The sequence below is a fragment of the Phaseolus vulgaris genome, chromosome 3 (assembly GCF_000499845.2).
Source record: "Phaseolus vulgaris cultivar G19833 chromosome 3, P. vulgaris v2.0, whole genome shotgun sequence".
NCBI lineage: Eukaryota > Viridiplantae > Streptophyta > Magnoliopsida > Fabales > Fabaceae > Phaseolus > Phaseolus vulgaris.
In genome coordinates, this window is record NC_023757.2 from 53,212,383 (window position 1) to 53,232,004 (window position 19,622).

At 31.6% G+C, this 19,622-nt stretch overlaps 3 protein-coding genes and 1 non-coding gene across 4 annotated transcripts; 3 read left to right on the forward strand and 1 right to left on the reverse strand.

Moving 5' to 3' along the window:
- Positions 1-161: 161 nt before the first annotated feature.
- On the forward strand, positions 162-1,466 carry LOC137808774 (probable carboxylesterase 12). The gene has a single exon (XM_068610047.1). The coding sequence runs from the start codon at positions 182-184 to the stop codon at positions 1,301-1,303; it is 1,122 nt and encodes a 373-aa protein (XP_068466148.1). The 5' UTR covers positions 162-181; the 3' UTR covers positions 1,304-1,466.
- A 6,659-nt stretch (positions 1,467-8,125) lies between these two features.
- On the forward strand, positions 8,126-9,971 carry LOC137808777 (cyclin-dependent kinase inhibitor 7-like). Its single transcript, XM_068610049.1, has 4 exons — positions 8,126-8,660; positions 8,821-8,873; positions 8,958-9,122; positions 9,284-9,971. The coding sequence occupies exons 1-4, from the start codon at positions 8,370-8,372 to the stop codon at positions 9,348-9,350; spliced, it is 576 nt and encodes a 191-aa protein (XP_068466150.1). The 5' UTR covers positions 8,126-8,369; the 3' UTR covers positions 9,351-9,971.
- A 3,867-nt stretch (positions 9,972-13,838) lies between these two features.
- Positions 13,839-17,883, forward strand: LOC137808778 (uncharacterized). The gene is made up of 7 exons (XM_068610050.1): positions 13,839-14,409; positions 15,886-15,943; positions 16,108-16,188; positions 16,298-16,333; positions 16,407-16,646; positions 16,723-16,864; positions 16,954-17,883. Exons 1-7 carry the CDS (start codon positions 14,207-14,209, stop codon positions 17,439-17,441), a joined length of 1,248 nt encoding a protein of 415 aa, XP_068466151.1. The 5' UTR covers positions 13,839-14,206; the 3' UTR covers positions 17,442-17,883.
- A 1,662-nt stretch (positions 17,884-19,545) lies between these two features.
- TRNAT-UGU (transfer RNA threonine (anticodon UGU)) lies at positions 19,546-19,617 on the reverse strand. Its single transcript has one exon. It is a non-coding gene; the product is annotated as a tRNA-Thr (tRNA).
- Between the last annotated feature and the right edge of the window lie 5 nt (positions 19,618-19,622).

Consider the following 19,622-nt stretch of genomic DNA (forward strand, 5'->3'; position numbering starts at 1 on the left):
CTTACGTAGGACCGTGCGTTTGTATTGGTCAATATTTTCCTTGCCCTTTTATACGTTAATAACATTCATTTCACAAACTAATAAAATAATATTTTAATTATATTTAATTTATTTTTAAATATTATTATATTATTATAATGTACTGTGAAGTATATATTTTTATAAGAATTGATTTGTGAGTATGGGATTGTTAATTATTGAGAAGACTATGATAAGGTGGCGAAGCTTGTGTGGATACCAACCACAACCACTCAAATATCTTCACCATCGTCATCAACCACTACCACTTCCTCCCAAACCATTTTCACCCAAAATCAAACCTTTACACTCATCTACCACCATGGATAACTCACCCTCCACAGACACTGAAGTGGCCTATGAGATCCCTCCCATCCTCAAAGTCTACAAAAACGGTCGCATAGAGAGGCTAGAGGGTGTCCAAGTTCTTCCTCCGGAGCTTCATCCTGAAACCAACGTAGAATCAAAAGACGTCGTAATCTCCGAAGAACATGGCATATCCGCTAGGCTTTACATTCCCAAAACCACTTACCCTCCGCCGCAAAAGCTACCTCTCCTTGTTTACTTCCACGGCGGCGCCTTCATAATCGAAACGCCGTTTTCTCCCACCTACCATAACCTCCTCAACACCCTTGTTTCAGAGGCTAATGTAATAGGCGTCTCTGTGCACTACAGGAGAGCACCGGAGCACCCGGTTCCCGTCGCCCACCACGATTCCTGGGCTGCTCTCAAATGGGTCGCTTCCCATGCCGCTGGAAACGGCCCTGAGGAGTGGCTGAACGACCACGCAGATCTGGGAAAACTGTTCTTATCCGGGGACAGTGCCGGAGCCAACATCGCAAGCTATTTGGGCATTCGGGTCGGGTCGGAAGGGCTGCCTGGGGTGAAGGTTGCAGGGATTGCTTTGGCGCATCCTTATTTTTGGGGAGAGGAAGCCCTCGAGTGTGAGGCGAAGCGGCCGGAAGACGCGGCGAAGGTGCTACAGCTGTGGCGGTTTTCATGCCCAAGTACGAGTGGATCCGACGACCCGTTTATCAACCCGGGTAAGGATCCGAATCTGGGGAAGCTTGGTTGTGAGAGGGTGCTTGTTTTTGTGGCTGAGAAGGATTTGCTGAAGGACAGGGGCTGGTACTACAAAGAATTGCTGGATAAGAGTGGTTGGTGTGGATCTGTGGAGGTGTTGGAGACGAAGGAGGAGAACCATGTGTTTCATCTGTTGAATCCAAGCTGTGAGAATGCTAAGCTTCTTCTTCACCGAATTGTTTCCTTTATCAAACAGGATTGAACGTTGTTATGTGTGTTTTAGTTCTCTTTTTTAGTTCTCACTGTAACAAGCATGGCTTGTATCTGCGATGAAGCGGTGAGAGAGATGAATTCAGCCATGGAAGATGATAAGAAGAGGTTGAAATTGAAGTTAATAGTATAAATAAACATGGCTCTGCTTTGAATCTGATCTTTATATTTAAATTAAGGAATTAGTAATTTTATTGTTGTTAAGCATAAAAAAGATATTATCATATTAGATTCATACATTATTAATAACTAAAATAATAATTAAAATTGTTATGTTTTGAGATTTAAGTTTATGTAATATTTTTAAAATATTAAATTTTAACTGATGAAATTACCTATTAAAATTGACTCAAAATAGTTTTAACCGACACGACAACAACAATAGAAAATGACATAAAAAAGATAAACAGTATTTTTTTTCATTGATGTGTATTTTTTTTTTCACTCATCATACTAATTAAAGTGTTTCAGTAAGAAACATGTTTACGTGAATATTTTGTTTAGACAAATTATTCAATCTTATCCACAAATATTTAGTGGGGAAAATGAAAGGTGTAAAATCTCTTATTCTAAATAAAGATAGGATTATGTCATGAATATTAGTTTGAGTTGAATTGTTATCAACTTAAATTTTAAATCCTAAATCTTAAATTTAAATGAATTTTTGATATTATTTTGTGGCATCTTTTTAACTGTCATAATTCAATCTCTTTATCACATTCTACTAATGAATGATAAAACAGTTTCTTATAAAAAAAAAGGTGATGTTTTAGAAAGGACTTTTGAAATCAAATTGAGATATATACCAAACTCTTTTGAGAGATATTCTTTTGAACCAAAAATCATTTCCTTGGAGCATTTTCTTGAGGTTGATTGGATCATGGGAGTTTCTTCTTGCACCCTACATTTTTCTTACTGTACTCTTTAAAATACCAAAATTACCCTTTCACAGTTTTATGTGATTTCGAAACAAGAGTTCTATAAGCAAAAAGTATTTCAGAATAGGGATTCCATAAGTAGATAGTGTTTTCGGAATAGAAAATCCAGAAGACAAAAAATCATTCTAGAATATTTTTTTGGGAATACATTTTTTGATTTCTGGATTGGTAAATCCAAAATTAATAAAATGAGTTCCAGAAAATACATTGTAGAAATATTTCGAAAAGAACAATCTTAAAGTCATTTTTAAAAGAAGTAAAGTAGTCTTCTTCGAAAATGATGGGGGTGTAGGAAGAAAGTTTTTTGGGTGCAGGGAGAAACATCCTTGGATCATACTGTCTTGGTTCAGACTGTTTCTTTCTGCACCTCCATATCTTCCTCTGGCACCTCCATACACAACATGAAAATATAATTTTATCCTTCTTCCGCCACCCCATGGAATAGTTTTTGGATTATGTAATCCAGAAACGCATTTGAAAAAAGACTTCCGGATTACATAATTCGGAAGTTAAAAAAAACTTCTGAATTATGTAATCCAGAAAGTAATCATGCATATGAAAAAAGACTTTCGGATTATATAATCTGGAAGCTAATTACAAATTTAAAAAATGACTTCCATGTAATCCAGAATCTTACAGAGGAGCATTTTAGGAAATACGAAAATCTATGAAGGTGAGAGAAGAAGATATGAAGTTAGAGGAGCCTTCATTTGTTTTTGCGCCACCCATAGTAAATATCAAATGACTTCTTAAATGTACAATAATAGTAGTGTAACTAATCCGTACACTGGAAGGGAAAGAAATGCAGAGTATTAATTAATTATGAACTATTATTAATATATTTTGGTTATTTACAGTATCAGATTTTGGTTATTTGTGTTTTTTTGAGTGTTAAAAGCGAAAGAGTGGAGAAGGTAGTTTAAATTAAATGGGGCAGATTGAAATTTAAGAATAAGTTGTTAGCATTGGTGAAGTGAGTGATAGTAACCTTATGCACTGAAAAAGGAGAAAACTTAACAGCAGTGAGTAGTTGTGCATGAGTAATTCCTGAGTGAAAAAATGTTGCATCAGATTGTTCAGACACGGTCATCGTAGGCGTGTACGAAATACCTTTAGTGCCATCTATACTATTTATGTCAATCGGGTAATGCCATAAATATTCTCCCACATTACATCCACTTTAACACTCATTCACTCTTATTCATTTTACGTAACTCTCATGCCACTACTTTTTTTCTTATTCAACTGCTTCTAACTTTTTTTTATCCATCAAAATAAATAAATAATGAATACCTCAATCTTTATAAAAAATATGTTTTCTAACTTCAAATTTACTTTGATAGTTTGAAAGAGATTATGCAGCACAAAAGCCACAGCGTCAACCCTATACATAAGGATACAAAAAAAAAAAATACCACTTCTAACATTAAAAAATCTTGGTCACCCCAATTGTACTGATAACTTTTTTTCAGCAAATTATCAAGTACCATAATCGCTAAATATAGAACAAAACAATTAAAGATTTTAGACACCAATCAAAGTAAGAAAAACATGCTAAACGTGCATTCGATATAGTTTATGTTGGAAAAAACGGGTAATTTTCCCACTAAAACAGAACCCTAACAGAACTACCCGACAAGAGTTCGACCAATTTAGCCTAATCTCCAAGCACAACAAAAACAACTCACTTATTATTATGGGAGAAGATATTACAAATTGGGATATATAACAATGAAGGAGGGGAGTTTAATTTATAACCCTCAAACCTCCTTCCCAAATAATGAACCCACCGATGTGAGACTTGAATTAAGCCAAAATCAACAACGTCCATTCTTAAAAATCTTCTTATTTATTTGTTTCCATAATTACTCGATAAATATAATCCACACGTAATATCATATCCAATTAACCTCTTTGCTTTCCTCATTCATCCTAAACTGTAAAAAATGCATTTTTGGATCTGCTGAACCATTGTCGTCAGACCAACTACTCATGGCACTTAGGCCATAAAACAATTATTATAAAGATACTTACTATAGAGATGATAATGAATTTTCACCCACACAGAGAAGATTGAAGTAAAAGTGAAAAAGAAGTTGGTTTGTTTTGGTGTGGCCTTTAGAATGTTTTGATAGATGTTATTGGCGTTAGAATAGGTGTGTGGATTGTGGAATCATGGTTTGTCTGTTTGTTTTAACACTTTTTTTGCCCTTTTGTCCTAAACAGTGGAAGTGTGTTGGCAGGCATTCAGCAGCGTGGTTTGCGGGTTTCGGCATTTTCTGTGATTGGCCCTCTTACACCTTCACCTACTTTAGAATGGTCTCATTCATGCATTGCAAGTACAAAACCACAAAGTCCCAACTCTCCTCATTGCTCTTCAAATCCTCTATAATACCACACCACCTTATAGTTTTCATAGTTTTCATCTTGTTAAGAAAATCACAATTAATTCTCCCTCTTTGTTGTAGATACAAAATAGACACTTGCAAGGAAGATAAATGAAAACAAGAAAGAAAAACAACATATAGAGAAATGAGATAATAGATTGTTGGGGATTTCACATCGACTAGAGATTAGAGTCTTTCATTGTATATAAGTGTGTGCAAACCTCAACCCTATGAGCCGTTTTTATGGGGTTGAGTTAGGCTTAAAGCCATTTCGAGCCTATCCTAGCGAGTATTTGTTGGGCCTATCGTGCTACCCGCTATTGGGCCGCTATCGAATCACCCATAATATATAGTCCTACGCACGAGTTGGCAGTCTCGGCGTGAGGGGGGTGTGTTGGGGATCTCACATCAACTAGAGATTAGAGCCGCCTTTCATTGTATATAAGTGAATGCAAACCTCATCCTCATGAGCCGGTTTTATGGAGTTGACTTGAGATTAAGTGGTATCTTCAAGCGAGAAAAACAAATATTGTAATCATATTTCTATGATGAAGATATTTTCTAGATTAAATCCTCTAGATTAAGTATGTGAGTTTCAGTTTTCAAGTTGAGAATTCTCACAGTAAAAATTCTTGATATCATTATTCTATTTTCTCTGTTTATTACTTCTACAAATGTATTTTTTAATCTAAACCAAAAAGACAGAATGAGTTATAATTTTCTTACCATCTTGATATTTGCATTGCAGAAAAGAAACCAAATATAGTACGGTTGTAATAAATATGAGTTAACCCTTATGATGGTGTTAGATTGAAGTCCTTGATTTCATTGGACAGTAGAAGAAGGTATAATGCGGATGAGTGATGGTATCCACCTATCTTAATTCCCTTTCATTGGAAGGAAACTCCATCTATTGTTCCCACTATATCCAACATCTACTCTCTCTAAACAATAACCTTACAATTTAATCATTACCACACTACTTTCTCTTCTTTTCTTTCATCAAACCACATTTTCTTTTCTCTTTTATTTTCATTTCACCAATAATGCTTCACCCTCTAACTTCACTCTTGCTTACAAAATTAGAGTTTGCATGTTTAGTCATTCCCTCAATTGTAACCATTTTTGCACCCCTTTTTCTTTTCTCTAACAATCATCATCAAGGAATGACTAATATAGTTGGGAACTTTTTGCCCCAAATATTCCAACATTATTTAATCAATGCTATCACTAACATGTTAATACATAAGTGGATTAACTTGTCTATGTACATATAAATAACTATATATAAAATGGATCTATTTTTTTAGTGTACACATTTTACTTTCTAAAAAGGTATTTCATTTATGTAAAACTATTATAAGGGTTGCTTCAAACTATGTTAATTTTTAAATTTAAAAACGAAAAGAATAATTTATATAAATAAATATATGTTAAAAGATATATTAAATTTAAAACTAATACACACATTAATATCTAAAATAATAAAATCAGATAATTTGATTTGTTTGTTAAATTATCTTTTTGTTCCAAGCTTCCAACATCCTTTCAATTCCTTCATAGTTAAAAGAATGTCTACGAGAGACAAAAATGAAGTATACTATTTTTGTAAAAAAATTATTAACGATATATATCATGCAATCAAGAACATAATCAATGTGAAAATTACCAAAAAAATATTTATTAAGATAATTTATATATTAACATAAAAATTTACACATATAATCAAAGTATAAGGTGGGAAAAAGCATTTAAAATATACTGGAATGAGATATTTTTGAGTTGGTGGAACTGATCTATTTTATATTTTTGAAACACCTTCAAAAGAATATTTGAAATGCAATTTTTTTTCATTGTTAAAAAATAATATCTTGAAGTCTTTTACACAATATAATTAATGAAATAAATATGATTGTGGTGAGAAAATAAAATGTAACAGATGATTGTAAAATTAAAGGTTTAATTTATAATAACATTAAATATATATCTAATAAAATCTAAAATTATTTAAATGTCGAGTTATAGTATTTAATACAATACTGTAACTTATCACTTTCTACTTATTGTGTAATTATTAGCTAATAAAATTATTTAATAAGTACTAACTATGTTCTGTACAAAAAGAGTTAATTACTATATGTATGAATTTATCCTTTTGCGGAAGATATTATCTTACTTTTGTATGTTAGAATATTAAAATTATTAATAGGAAATTATCACGTTTAAAAAATATAGAAACCATATAAAATAAAAAATTCGATTATTAAGTTTTATAATTAATAATGTATCATTTTTCATAAAATTGTGAGAAAATGTAATATATAGTGGGTTATGTTTAGTAACATATATATAATAATAAATCATGTTAAAATATTTCATTAATTCGAAACGATTTAGCTTCTCGTTTACACTTTTTTTCCCTCTCACTTTTTAATACATAAATATCTTATTAACTACACTCACTTCCTTTGGTTGTAATTAATTAATTATCAAGATAATAAGTTACTTCTTCTTAAAGCTTAAGATTCCAAACGTTAATGGTATATAAAATTTCAATAAAATTCAATAAAATTAACTATTTTGAAACGGAATACCGAATTTGAAATTCAATAAAATTTATTTATCACTGTAGTAAATTAGAGCATTATTCACCACTGTATTAATCTTTTCATGCTTATGTGGTATTTTTGTCATTTCAACATGCATTGATACAGTAAAAAATTTATTAATACAAATTTTCTACGAGAAAATTTTAAATATAAAATATTATAAAAGTTTTATGATAATATTTGAAAACAAGTAGAAAAATTCTTGAAAGTACGGTTACAACAAACAAGTTGTTAGTTATCAAATGCTTTCAGTTTTACATGCTGCAGGAATATTGTTATTCCGGGTGGGAATAAAAAAGTATGAATATTTTTTTATATGTTTAAATTGAAGATATTTTTTAAAAAGATTTTGTTGTGGAATCTCATCATTTTGTTAAAAATCTGCAATGCTTAAACGGTGAATAGTTTTTATTAGAATAAATTTTCTATAAATACTTGATAAAAAATTAATTTAAAGAAACAAGAAATTAAAACGTAACCTTTTTGGAGAAGAATTGGTTATATTTAGAAAAAACGAAACAATTTTAAATTCTAAGAAAGTAATTTGTTATACAATTTCTGTATGTAAAAAAGTGAAAATATTTAAAATAGAAAGAAAAAGCTGAAACAAAAATTTTACTTAGTAAAGGTGTATTCACATGGGGTGTTGCAAATGAGCATAGGAACAGGTTCACATTTTTATGGTGTGATATTTGGCCAACTTGGGCCCCACAAAATACCTGAAAAATATTCTTTATTTCAATAATTTCAATCTATTTTAGAAATGATTGTTTTTAATTTTTTAATTTAAAATAAATTTCCTTTTGAAATAGATTAGGGAGTAAAGTTTTTTTTGCTCATAAAAGTCCAAAAATATTTAAAGCGAAGGTTAGAAGAGTTTTTGGGGCGTAACCGAAGAGGCTAAAAGGGTAGCAATGATCGTAACGATGTCGTTTAGCGGGTAGTGTAGCGAGAGGGAGACAGAAGGGACCACCGTTGATGAATAAATGAAATCTGAACCGTGGATGGATGGAATGAGTAGGCTCAGTAAATATTCCTCTGCGATCAGCCTCTTTTTAAGCTCCCTCCACTTCCCTCTCTAGGACTAGCCCATCTCGAAATAGAAAGAGAGGATCAAGAGAAAAATGAGTGAGTGTAAACGATGCGTTCTCACAATTGTGCCTATGGAGGAAGCTTCTTCAACTGAACCAATCGTTTCAAAGAAACGCAAAACCGCCGCCACTGCTACTGCTAATTCCGCTTCCTTCCAGTTACGCTCTACCGACACGCGCCACTGCTTTCCCGACACTACCGTGTCACCGGAACCTTCTGTCAATTCCGCCGGCACCGTGGTTTCCGGTGAACTCTGCTCTGATCGCTCCTGCTGTAGCTCCAACCACGTTAAGGAGCTCCACACCGCGCCGTTGGATCTGCAGGTTTGGTTCTTCAAATTCTGACTTGTTACGACTTCTGCATTTTTGTGGTTTTCCGATTTGCGTCGATGCCAGACAGTTCTTGCGGTTTATTTTCACTGTGTTTAAATTAACCTATTTAAATTTTTTATATCTATTTATTGATATTCGCTGGTTAATGCAGGCGAAGGGTTTCGAAACGGTAGATTCAGCCAACCGCAATTTCAAATCGTCCAGGTTTTATTCCATACATTCGCGATCAATTTTCTAACGAAATGTTGCCACGCCGCGTCATTTATTTATTCGTTATTGGCTGTTCAGCTTGTTGAGTGAGTTTTGTGGAGACTCGGAAGAATCGACGATGTTTCCGGCGAAGTCTTCGGCGGAGGTGAACGAGAAACGGAGAGTGAAGGAGCCGCCGAAGGCGGAGATCGAAGAGTTTTTTGTAATGGCGGAAAAGTACGAGCAAAAGCGATTCGTGGAGAAGTAAGTAGTGGTATTGTAAAGCTGATGATGGCTACAAGCTAAGCGTTGTTTTTTGTTTTTTTGTTTTTTGTGCGACACATGATATGGAATGTGAGCGTGCTTACACTCTAGCGGAGCCAGAATCGAACCCTAACTAACTAATAACTTTTCCTTGTATGCAGGTACAACTTTGATATTGTTAGAGATATGCCGTTGGAGGGTCGCTACCAGTGGGTTCGTTTACATTGAATGCTTTGAATGAGAGAGAGAGAGAGAGAGAGAGAGAGAGAGAGAGAAAGAGTGCGTTATTTTAAATTTAGAGAGAGAGGTTGATGGTTAAGGGGAGAAGAGAGGGTGAGTTTATCGTGCTGGCTAATAGACACTGGTGACGAAGCTAAACTGACAGAAGGTAAAACGAAAACGAGCGTGCGACTTCTGGTTGCTCTGGAGAGACGGTGATAGTGCTGGTAGTGATGGCTTGGTTTTTGTATAGCTAACTGCTTTCTCTTTTCTCTTTCTCTTTTGATGGATGCAACAAGCAACAAGCTGGCTTTTCTGCAACTTGGCACTCAGATAGAAGTAGGACAAGTGTAGAACCTTCTTGGTGAGGTGATGAAAAAATAAATAAATTATTGGGTTTTGAGGGAAATATATAGAACAATTAGAACACAAAAATTCCCGCATTGAATGGGTGATCTAGAATTTGGTATTGTAATTGAGAGTGTCTCTTTCAGTGTTTCCAGTACAATAAGGGGTTCAGCTAATTCTCACGGCTTTCAATTATTCATTATTAGAAGAATTAATGGATAGAACATTAATTGTTATCTGGTAATTTTCTTTTCTGTGAAAAGTATGTTTTGTTGGACCTTCCTTCCCCCCTTGCCTGCATGTTTCCTTTTCAGCTTTCCGTAGCTTCAATTGCCTTTTTCATGTGTTTGCATTCTTTTTTCTTTTAGGTCATTTGGAATATCCTCTCCATCCCGAGCCATGATGATTCCCCTATTCTTTGTGGGGACCATGTCTGCCTGCTTCCTAAGAAATGACTGCACACACCAATTAGTTAAAGCCTTGTACATCTCATACGCGGCTTCATGATTGAATTCCAAGGTATATGCTTAGCATTACCAACACCACTTACAATCACCACCCAACCCACAACCTACACCATTTAATACACACAAAAAGGGACTAATCACTCTACAAATCCTTTGCACCTACCCTACATGTCTAAATTTATGCTTCTCCTTGCCATCTTGAATTATTGAAGTTGCTAAATATGTATGTTCATGGTTTAAAAGAGATCAAAAGTGGTGAGGTTAATTGAAAGTGAAGTCATAATGTAGTAATATATCGGTTTTTGGTTATCTGTTTTACTTATTGCTGCTTAACGGTTGTTGTTGATGTGACATAATATTCGTTATGAATGAATGAGTGAGTGAGAGAGAGAGAGAGAGGAGTAGAAGCATTGTCCATAGGTGCCATGTAGAATGTGATGATTACACACGTGTCCACCCTCATCCATGTCATCATGGATCCAAATGTGCACTTTCCAGCCTTCCACATTCCATTTTCCTTTTTCCATATGATGAACCAAATATCGATATAAGATAAATGATGAAACTACAACACTTCCATGTGCTCTGCTGCATTCCTATTTTTGCTTCGGATCTGCACCCATTTTTAACTTTAATCAATTTTATTATTATTTCTCACCTCAGCTACTATATATTTAATCCACTACCTTCACAACTTTACATCTTCAATATTTTTTTTTCTACTAACTTTAATGAAAATATTATCTCACTAATTTATTTACTTTTTTTATTCTTATTCTTCACATTGATTGCCATTATTTTATCAATACGCTGTTTACGGGATGATTTTTATGTGCTTTGAATGTATGATTTAATTTTTATGCCCGTATACAATGCTTGTTTTTAATATTTAAACAGTGAATTATACCCTCAATGAAAAAAGTAAATGGAATTATTTATTCAAAAATAAAAATGAAATTTCCATAAATTGCGCGGGATGTTATGGATTTCAAAATTTATTTATAGTGTTTTTTTAAGAATAGGAGATTGTTATTTTATTAAAAAAAAATATTTAGAAGATTAAAGGCGTAAGAGAGTGTGAAGAATAATAAATAAGAAGGAGGATCTGAGCAGCGTAATGGAATGTTGTTAGACAAATATTACCGCTCTCTCATTTTCATGTGTTTACTTCATTTTGCGGCAGTTAAGAGGATTACAAAATACTAAATAAAAAGTAATTTATTTTTCTCCTCTTATAATTATTTACTTTGATTTTAATTTCATCTCCTACTATTTTAATTGTTTCACTCTAATTTATTTATTAATTTAACATCAAATATTAACAAAAGCGTTGACAAATTTATATAGGTACGACCATGTCTAGAAATTTTGTAATCTTTGACAAAAATATAATTTAATATAATTTTTCGATTCTTATTTTATTTTCGAAACGACCACAAAATTATTATAAAAAAAATATAATAAACTAATTTAACATTTTATTATGGATGTATAAAATTAAAAGTCCATTTAGTACATACTTTAACATAGTTAACATATTGAATAAAATTTAAGTAATTTTTTTAATTCTAAACGAATACTTTCAGTAATCATAATTACGATTTTAAATATTTTATGAGCACGACAACTAGAAGTGGAAACCAAGCTGAAATCGGCTTTGCTTAAATAAGATTGGTTCTTTAAAAAATTCAAAACCCAAAGCTAACCAATTATTTTTCATAAGTTTTTTTTTAGGTTTAATCAAGTGATACTTGCCTCTTCAACTTTATTTTAAAGAATTTATATATAACGGACTTAACTTTAAATAAACTAATAGGTCAAATGAGATTTTTTTTTTATATAAAATAAACAATATACTATATAAATGAAAGTGACTACAACTCAAAGCATATAAGATAAGAAAATGATAAAAATAATTACACCAAAGACTACAAGAGTCCAATCTAACTTATTTATATGATATGCTATCAACTTTTAAGAAATCACTTCTATAAAGTTAGGTTGACAATCTAAATGAAAAAGAGTTAGGATAAAATCAATTTTTTGATGGAACTATATCTTCATCTTTTAAATATTCTCAATGTGACATTATTAGATGATGAGAATTTTTGAACCAATAATAATATTTTTTTACTTTCTTTTCTTGTTTATCTTGTTTTAGTTTTGCTGCACCAAATTCTTGAATCAAATTTGATTTCACTTATAAGTACTATATTTTCAACTTTTGAAAAGATTTTAAAAAAAGTTTTCAAAACTAGTTCACCCTTTTTTTAGTTTAGTGAAGTTATTCTCTTTTCCAAACACACATAATCCTTGAGGTATCCATCATGCATTCTTAGACTTTTTAAAACAGTTTCGATCATAGATTATTATTTTTAACACATATTTCTATCTTATATACTCCTATTTAATATATATTTCTAACCTTTGTTTATATATATAAAATATGTTTCTAACAAAAAAATTATAACTTCAACCTAGAAGTATGAATGTATATTTTTTGTGATTGTGTTGCATGTTGTATATTGATATTTTTTTATTTATTAAGACTCTGATGATTATTTGTTTTTGTGATCTTGTTAACAAACTTATTCTTTGTATATGAAGGGAATAAAAGAAATGAGTGTAAATTGTTTTAGTTTTTCTATACTTTTCCACAAGCATTTGTAGTACATTTAGTTGCTATTCTAACACTAGAAAATGACCTTCCTAATTAGCAACTTATATATCATCTAAAAAGAATGGAAGTTCCATAGCATTGTAAGTGGATGCATATATAAAAGAAGGAAAATATTTCTTTGACACAGTAAAAAATACACTTAACAATACATTATAATAATATTATAATATTTAAAATTAAAAAATTAAATATAATTAAAATATTATTTTATTGGTTTTTGAAGTGTATGTTTTTACTGGGTAATCTTGATAAAATTTATGAGATATCAAAGCTTTTTGTCTCTTATTCTCTTATACTAACCATTTCATAAAGTATAAAAAGATGGCATGACATGTCACCACCACCCTTACGTAGATTCTTCGGATATTCCTCTTAGTGAAGAATTTGTTGAGTGGTTGGAATACTAGTCAGAATTCAATTCTGAACTGGATTTTTAATTTATTTTCTTTTTCATTTAAAAACAATAAAGAGAGAAAAAACTAAGAAAAGTATAAATTAAAAAATAAATAATTTAATAAAATAAAAACTTAATAGCACTGTAGAAATATAAAAATGTTTTTAAATTAAAAATGAGAAACGTAATTATATTGGATGAAAATATTTTAGGAAAGAAATTAAAGAATAGTAATTTCTAAAAGTAAATTTAGTAAGAAAAATAATATAGAAAAAGGTAAAAATAATAATTTAGAAAAGTATTTAATTAAACAAGTAATATTAATAATAATATTTTTATTAATAGTAATTCATGATAATGGTAATACAAATAATTTATTTTATGTTAAGATTTATTAAAATGTAAATATTAATTTAGGAAACTTCTGAATCATTTTCTCTTTTGTTGATGCATATGTGTAGTGTTTTGGTTTTTCTCTTCCAAGGTTATTCTAATTGCTATTCTTTTCATCTGTTTCTCTGCGTAAGATTCTCACAAAGTTTTCTATTCAATCTTTATTTGTTTACACAAATAAATGTTTTTATGTTTACCAAGTACAAGAAAAAATTAGCATAGGAGAGTCACGTTTTAACGAAACACGCAAGAAAGGTAAAACGCGACGCATAAAAACAACTGGGTGTTGTTCAAAAGGGTGACGCGGAAAGCAAATCTGTATCCCTGATGATGTGGGCCTCTCAAAGATTTGGCATTTCTTACTGAATAATGCAACCAAGATCGAATTGAACCATTCATGACCGTGAATTCCTGTTCCAAATTTTACCCACGACAAAAACCTACCACCATATCCGCCATCGTTCACCATCACCCACCCATTAACTAATCGAACCAACACTCAACAAAAAACACCACCCTTCACTCTTGCCACCTGCAAAGCTGCCAAATTTACTCCCTCTGCTTACTGGGTCGTCTCCGAGCTATGCGTGGAGCTGAGGGTGGCGGTGGTTTCGCCGTCAGAGGCGGTAACATCTACTGGGGAAGAAAAGAGGATTCTGGTTTCAGAGGAATCGTGGTAATCTTCGCTTGGGTTTCTGTTCCACAGACCCTGTTACGAGAATTCGTTGATCTGTGTTCCTCTTTCGGGTGGAATTCCCTTGTTTGTTCTGCCAATTATCTCTCAGCGTAAGTTTTTCTGATTTTGGATTTTCCTTTTTTTTTAGCTTTTAAACGTCGTGGTTTCATTTATGATAGCTTCTAGACCATTGTATTTTTCTCTCCATTTTGTTTGTTGCTTGAGAATTGCTTTGATCAATCAGATGGAATTAGTGGGTCAGCAATTTAATGAAATTGGAGAGCTAGGTTTTAGATGAGGGTGAATTGTTGTAAAAATCAGAGCTTTCTGACACTATTTCTTAATCCTGGTGTCACTTTATTGTGTTGTGCATTTGGGACAGAATAGTTTCTTTTTTTCATTTTTCGGTGAGGAGGCAAACAGGCATGCGCCATGTTGCATGTCACGTTTGCCTAACCATGTGCAATTATAATTGAAGCAGAAGTTTGGCTTAGAAAATGCTTTGCATGTGAAAGTAGCAGAATGCTGTTTAATGTCACATTCGATTGATTGGCTGGCGCCTTAATATTAGGTTTGCACCTTCCATTAGTTATTTGTCTCCAACTGGTGAAGAATTAAGAGTGCAAATATTTATGAAGTTTATATATGGTTGTTGGAAACTTTTTGGTTTTCTTTGTCAACTTCAATCAGACCCCAGAGGGGACCATGTGTTAATCAGATCCCAGTACTGGTTGGAGGGAATATATGGCTACTGGCTAGCTTACACAGACTCGTGAAAAACTTAAGAATATGGGTGGGTTGGATAGGTTTAATTATTATGGTTTACTCACTTAAGTCATACCATAATTTAATGTTGGATCGTATCAGGCAGCTAAGGATTTATCTGCATCCTATTAGGAAGGTTTGCGCTTTCTTCTTGATGCATTGGGAAATATTGGAAACTTATGGAGAATATATGTACTCTACATCTTACATGTGTTGGGAAGCTTTTACTTCTGCTCGAAGTGTTTTGTGACAAAGTTCTAAATTCTATTAGTTTTTAAGCATTGGAAAAGGAAAAGGGAAGTTCTACTTCCTGTTAGATTAATGAGATTTCAATATCAGTTACAATATATTAAATGCATTTGTATGTGGCTTGGTGTTGTATTACCCCAAGACCCTATTTGGATGAACTTTTCTATAAGCATATGGAGATAAGAAGGTAAAATGATCGGCTTTCTCCCATAAGCTAAAACCATCTTATGCGCTTAACTTCTATTGAAGTTCTCTAGTTTAACTTCTCAAAAAACCAAAGTGCATAAATTGATTTTACGTAATAGGAGAAGTGCAGTTTATTTTGCCTTTTTATTTTCTTCTTCTAAGTTAAGCACTTATGGAAAAGTTAATTTAAACAGGGTTTAAATCCTATCTGTCAAAAACTTAACTGCCATGCTCAAGTTGTAGCCTCCTAAATATCTGCTGAGATATACTATTTTGTATTTGCATTTTGTTGGTCACAGACCACCACCTTATTTCATTTGTACTCTTCAATTTATTGGTTGGTGGTACTAATGAAATTTTTATATCTTGCATTTCCTCTCATGCAGTTTTCATGATGAAACTGCCATGCCATTGGCATTTTGTGTTCTTGATGAACTAATTGAGGTTAGTTTTAGTATTTGGATAGCATGCTAAGATTTATATTGATGCTCTAAAATGGAAATTTCAAAATCTCTCTATAATGCTATGCTACAAATCTCTGGGTCTGTACTCTTTGCTTTGAGACATAGCATAGATGCGAAGTGCAAAAATTCATTTGTTTTATGCAGGAGCTGAGAACTAGGTCATGTCCTGTGGTATTTGCTTCTTTTTCTGCTGGGTCCAAAGCCTGTCTGTATAAAGTATTTCAGGTAATTTTAGGCATCCAATCTTATGTTTCATTTGGAGAATATTATAGTTTGAAGTTGTATCCGTTTTAAGTAGAAATGCGCATTGTAATATCTTTCTGTACAAATGCAGCTTATTGATGGAAGATGTGAAACTGCGCTCAACTTGGTAATGCACTTTTTGTAGATGTTTTGTGCTTTTTTATTCTGAAATTATTGATTATTGATTTTATTTTTTGCAGCCTAACTACCAACTACTTAGGAACTGCCTCTCTGGACAAATATATGATTCTGGTCCAATCGATGTTACAAGTGATTTTGGATTCCGCTTTGCATTACACCCCTCCATTGCAAAAGTGCCTGGACCATCAAAACTTGTTTCTTGGGCAGCAAAATCTGTTACCTCTGCATTGGATGCGTTATACCTAACTAGATTTGAATCCCAAGCTGCTGAGCATTGGCAAGCTTTGTATTCTTCTGTTGTAAGTTCTATCTTGACCATTTGGAATCTTTTTTAGTTTTATTATATTAAACTCTGATTTCATATTTTTTCTTTAGAATTTTGGAGCTCCTTTTCTCCTTTTATGTTCTGAGAATGATGACCTTGTGCGATACCAAAATATCTATGATTTCGCCCAACGTCTACGCAACCTCAATGGCGATGTCAACCTTGTAAATTTCAGTAGCTCCTCTCACCTTGGTTCGTCTGAGGCTAATTTTCAGCTACATTGTGAGTAACTTGAACCAGTTTACCCTAAACATTTCATTATTATTATTATTTTGTTTCAGGTCATTACAAACACCATCCAATTCAATATAGAATAGCCGTGAACCATTTATTAGAGAAGGCTGTTACAATATATTCACAGAAAGTGATGATTGAAAGACAAAGAACTGGTATGGATGGTACACAGGATGAGATATCAGACTTAATCTGTGACCTGCAGAAGGTGGCAATAAATTCAAATAAAAGCCTTAGAAGAGTTGCAGTTGGACCAACTGACTACTTCTTTTTGCCTAGTTCAGCAGGGCATTACAGTGATAGAGAATCTGGGACTCCACAGGATGAACAGAAAGAAAAGCCTGTATGTGTGCCTAGTTTCCCAAGCATCAGTGCTCACAGTGTCCTTGGCCAGTTTCTTTTCGATGTTTGTGTTCCTAAGAATGTTGAGGGTTGGGATGTGAAATTTTCTGGGCTAAATGGAAGGTCATGTGCTTCAGCTCCTAGGCATTCACTTTTCAGAGGCACCAAGCGTATTGGTCGGTCCAGATTATAAATCTGACCTGAGGAAATACTTTATGATAAACTTGTTTGAAACATCAGCAACAATTTCCCTTGACAATACAGGAAGATATGATAGATTTTGATGCAATGCTTGACTGTTGTTGTGTCTGGCTGTGGAAGTGTACTGGTGGAAATGGTTCTACATGTAATTCCTTGGTGGGGTCAGATCAATAAAGGAGTTTCATCTCTTATTTCCCTTAGAAATGAACACATGACTGTGTTGTATCAGAAAGAAGAGATTCTGGTTGATACTTGGCTTCATTAGGTAATTGCATTTGCATGAAATGAGATAACATTGTATTCACGTATATGTAGTTAGAGCATGTAAATAGATGTACGTAATATATTTTTGAGGGAATAAAAGGTCTCTTGCTAGAGGGTGGAAGAAACTTGTAAATTAGACATGTCTAGCAATGTGCAGAAATGTTGTTATACTTGTTTTGTTTTGTTTGTTAGTACAATAATTTCATCTTCTATCTTCTATACTGAATATTTTACTGAATTAGCTAGCAGTAGAGGAATAACAGTACTGTTTGAATGAGTTCCTCCATAGAAATTTCTTGGAGAGAAAAATAAAAAGAAAAAAAATGAAACTAACTTCTTTATAAATTAAAATTAGCTTATGATTAAAATTAGTTTATCTATAACTTAATTTGTAGAAGTTAATATTCATAACTAAAAAATTATTAAATAAAAATTAATTTTAGAGACTAAAAATAATTAGTTGTTATATTGATTAAATTAGATATTACTTTAGACGTTAAAAAATTATTAGTTTCTAAATTGATTTTTATTATTGATAAATAGTTTCAAATTGATATTTAACGAATATATAATTAAACCTTCTTTTGTTGTGTTTAATCTATTTTAACATTGATAAATAACCTATAGAAGTTATATATATATTTTTTTGTAAGTTAGAAGTGAAAAAAAAAAAATATATTTAACAATTTTAAAAAACTCTATTTAAAACCCCAATAGAGTTAACAATTTTCTTTCCATGATGACAAACTCCACATAACCTAACTCATTCATCTCTACTTCTACCTATAGCTAAAAATAATTATTAATATTACTTATATTAGAAACTACACAAAAGTTATTGAAAAATTGTTTGTGTAAAAGTTATTGACAAATTGTGTGTTTAAATTTGTTAGTGGTGCATCTGAAAATTTTAAAACTTATTTGTGACAAAATAAGTAAGATTCTGTTGTCTAAATTTATTAATGGGGAGTGACCTTAAAATATTATTATGGAAAATTTTAAAATATATCTTTATGAAAAATATGATTATTGATGTGATAAATTTTAGTAAAATATAAAAAAATAATCATTTTATTAATTTTCTTTGTATTATTAAAAATAAATTTTGATTTGATTAAGATAAAATACAATATAATTTATAAAATACTGTTAAATATATCCATCCCTACTTTTATCTATAATTGAAAATAATCAATATTGCATTATATTGAAAAATATACAGAAAAAAATCATTGAAAATTATGATACTTTTGTCCAAGTTTATGTTAATGAAGTATTTTTATGAATGGAAAATAACCTTGAAAGATTATTATTGAAAAATAAAAAATTTATCCTTGCTATAAATAATTTTTTTTAATGGTGATAGATTTAGTGAAATAATTTTTTTTTATTAATTTTCATTGTATTATTAAAAATATTTTTTGAATTTTATCAAAATAAAATGTAACATAATTTATAAAATAATTAAAAATGATCAATATTAGTTATATTAGAAAATACACAAAATTTATTGAAAATTTGTTTGTTTAAATTTATGTTAAATGGAGTATTCTTTATTTTATTTTATTTTTATGCATGGAGTATTCTTTATGAAAGAGGAATAACATTAAAATATTATCATTGAAAGTTTTAAAAATTATATGTGACAAAAAAAATAATGAGGATACTTTTACCTAAATTTATTAATGGGAAATAACCTTAATATATTATTATTGAAAATTTATCTTCGTGAGAAATATATTATTATTAAATTTGAGTAAAATGTAAAAAATAATTTTTTATTTGGTTAAAATAAAATGTAATATAATTTTAAAAAACACTGTTAGAAAAGTTGCCCCCATGCAGGATCGAACTACAGACCTTCAGTTTACAAGACTGACGCTCTACCACTGAGCTATAGGGGCATGTT

What these genes read in the sequence shown, in the direction of transcription:
- LOC137808774 (XM_068610047.1), top strand. Translation starts at nt 182, where the DNA reads ATGGGATTGTTAATTATTGAGAAGACTATGATAAGGTGGCGAAGCTTG.
- LOC137808777 (XM_068610049.1), top strand. Translation starts at nt 8,370, where the DNA reads ATGAGTGAGTGTAAACGATGCGTTCTCACAATTGTGCCTATGGAGGAA. An exon ending in CCGCGCCGTTGGATCTGCAG is followed by an intron (nt 8,661 to 8,820) that starts GTTTGGTTCTTC and finishes TGGTTAATGCAG; the next exon opens with GCGAAGGGTTTCGAAACGGT. An exon ending in CGCAATTTCAAATCGTCCAG is followed by an intron (nt 8,874 to 8,957) that starts GTTTTATTCCAT and finishes TTGGCTGTTCAG; the next exon opens with CTTGTTGAGTGAGTTTTGTG.
- LOC137808778 (XM_068610050.1), top strand. Translation starts at nt 14,207, where the DNA reads ATGCGTGGAGCTGAGGGTGGCGGTGGTTTCGCCGTCAGAGGCGGTAAC. An exon ending in GTCTGTATAAAGTATTTCAG is followed by an intron (nt 16,189 to 16,297) that starts GTAATTTTAGGC and finishes GTACAAATGCAG; the next exon opens with CTTATTGATGGAAGATGTGA. An exon ending in CAGTAGCTCCTCTCACCTTG is followed by an intron (nt 16,865 to 16,953) that starts GTTCGTCTGAGG and finishes ATTTTGTTTCAG; the next exon opens with GTCATTACAAACACCATCCA.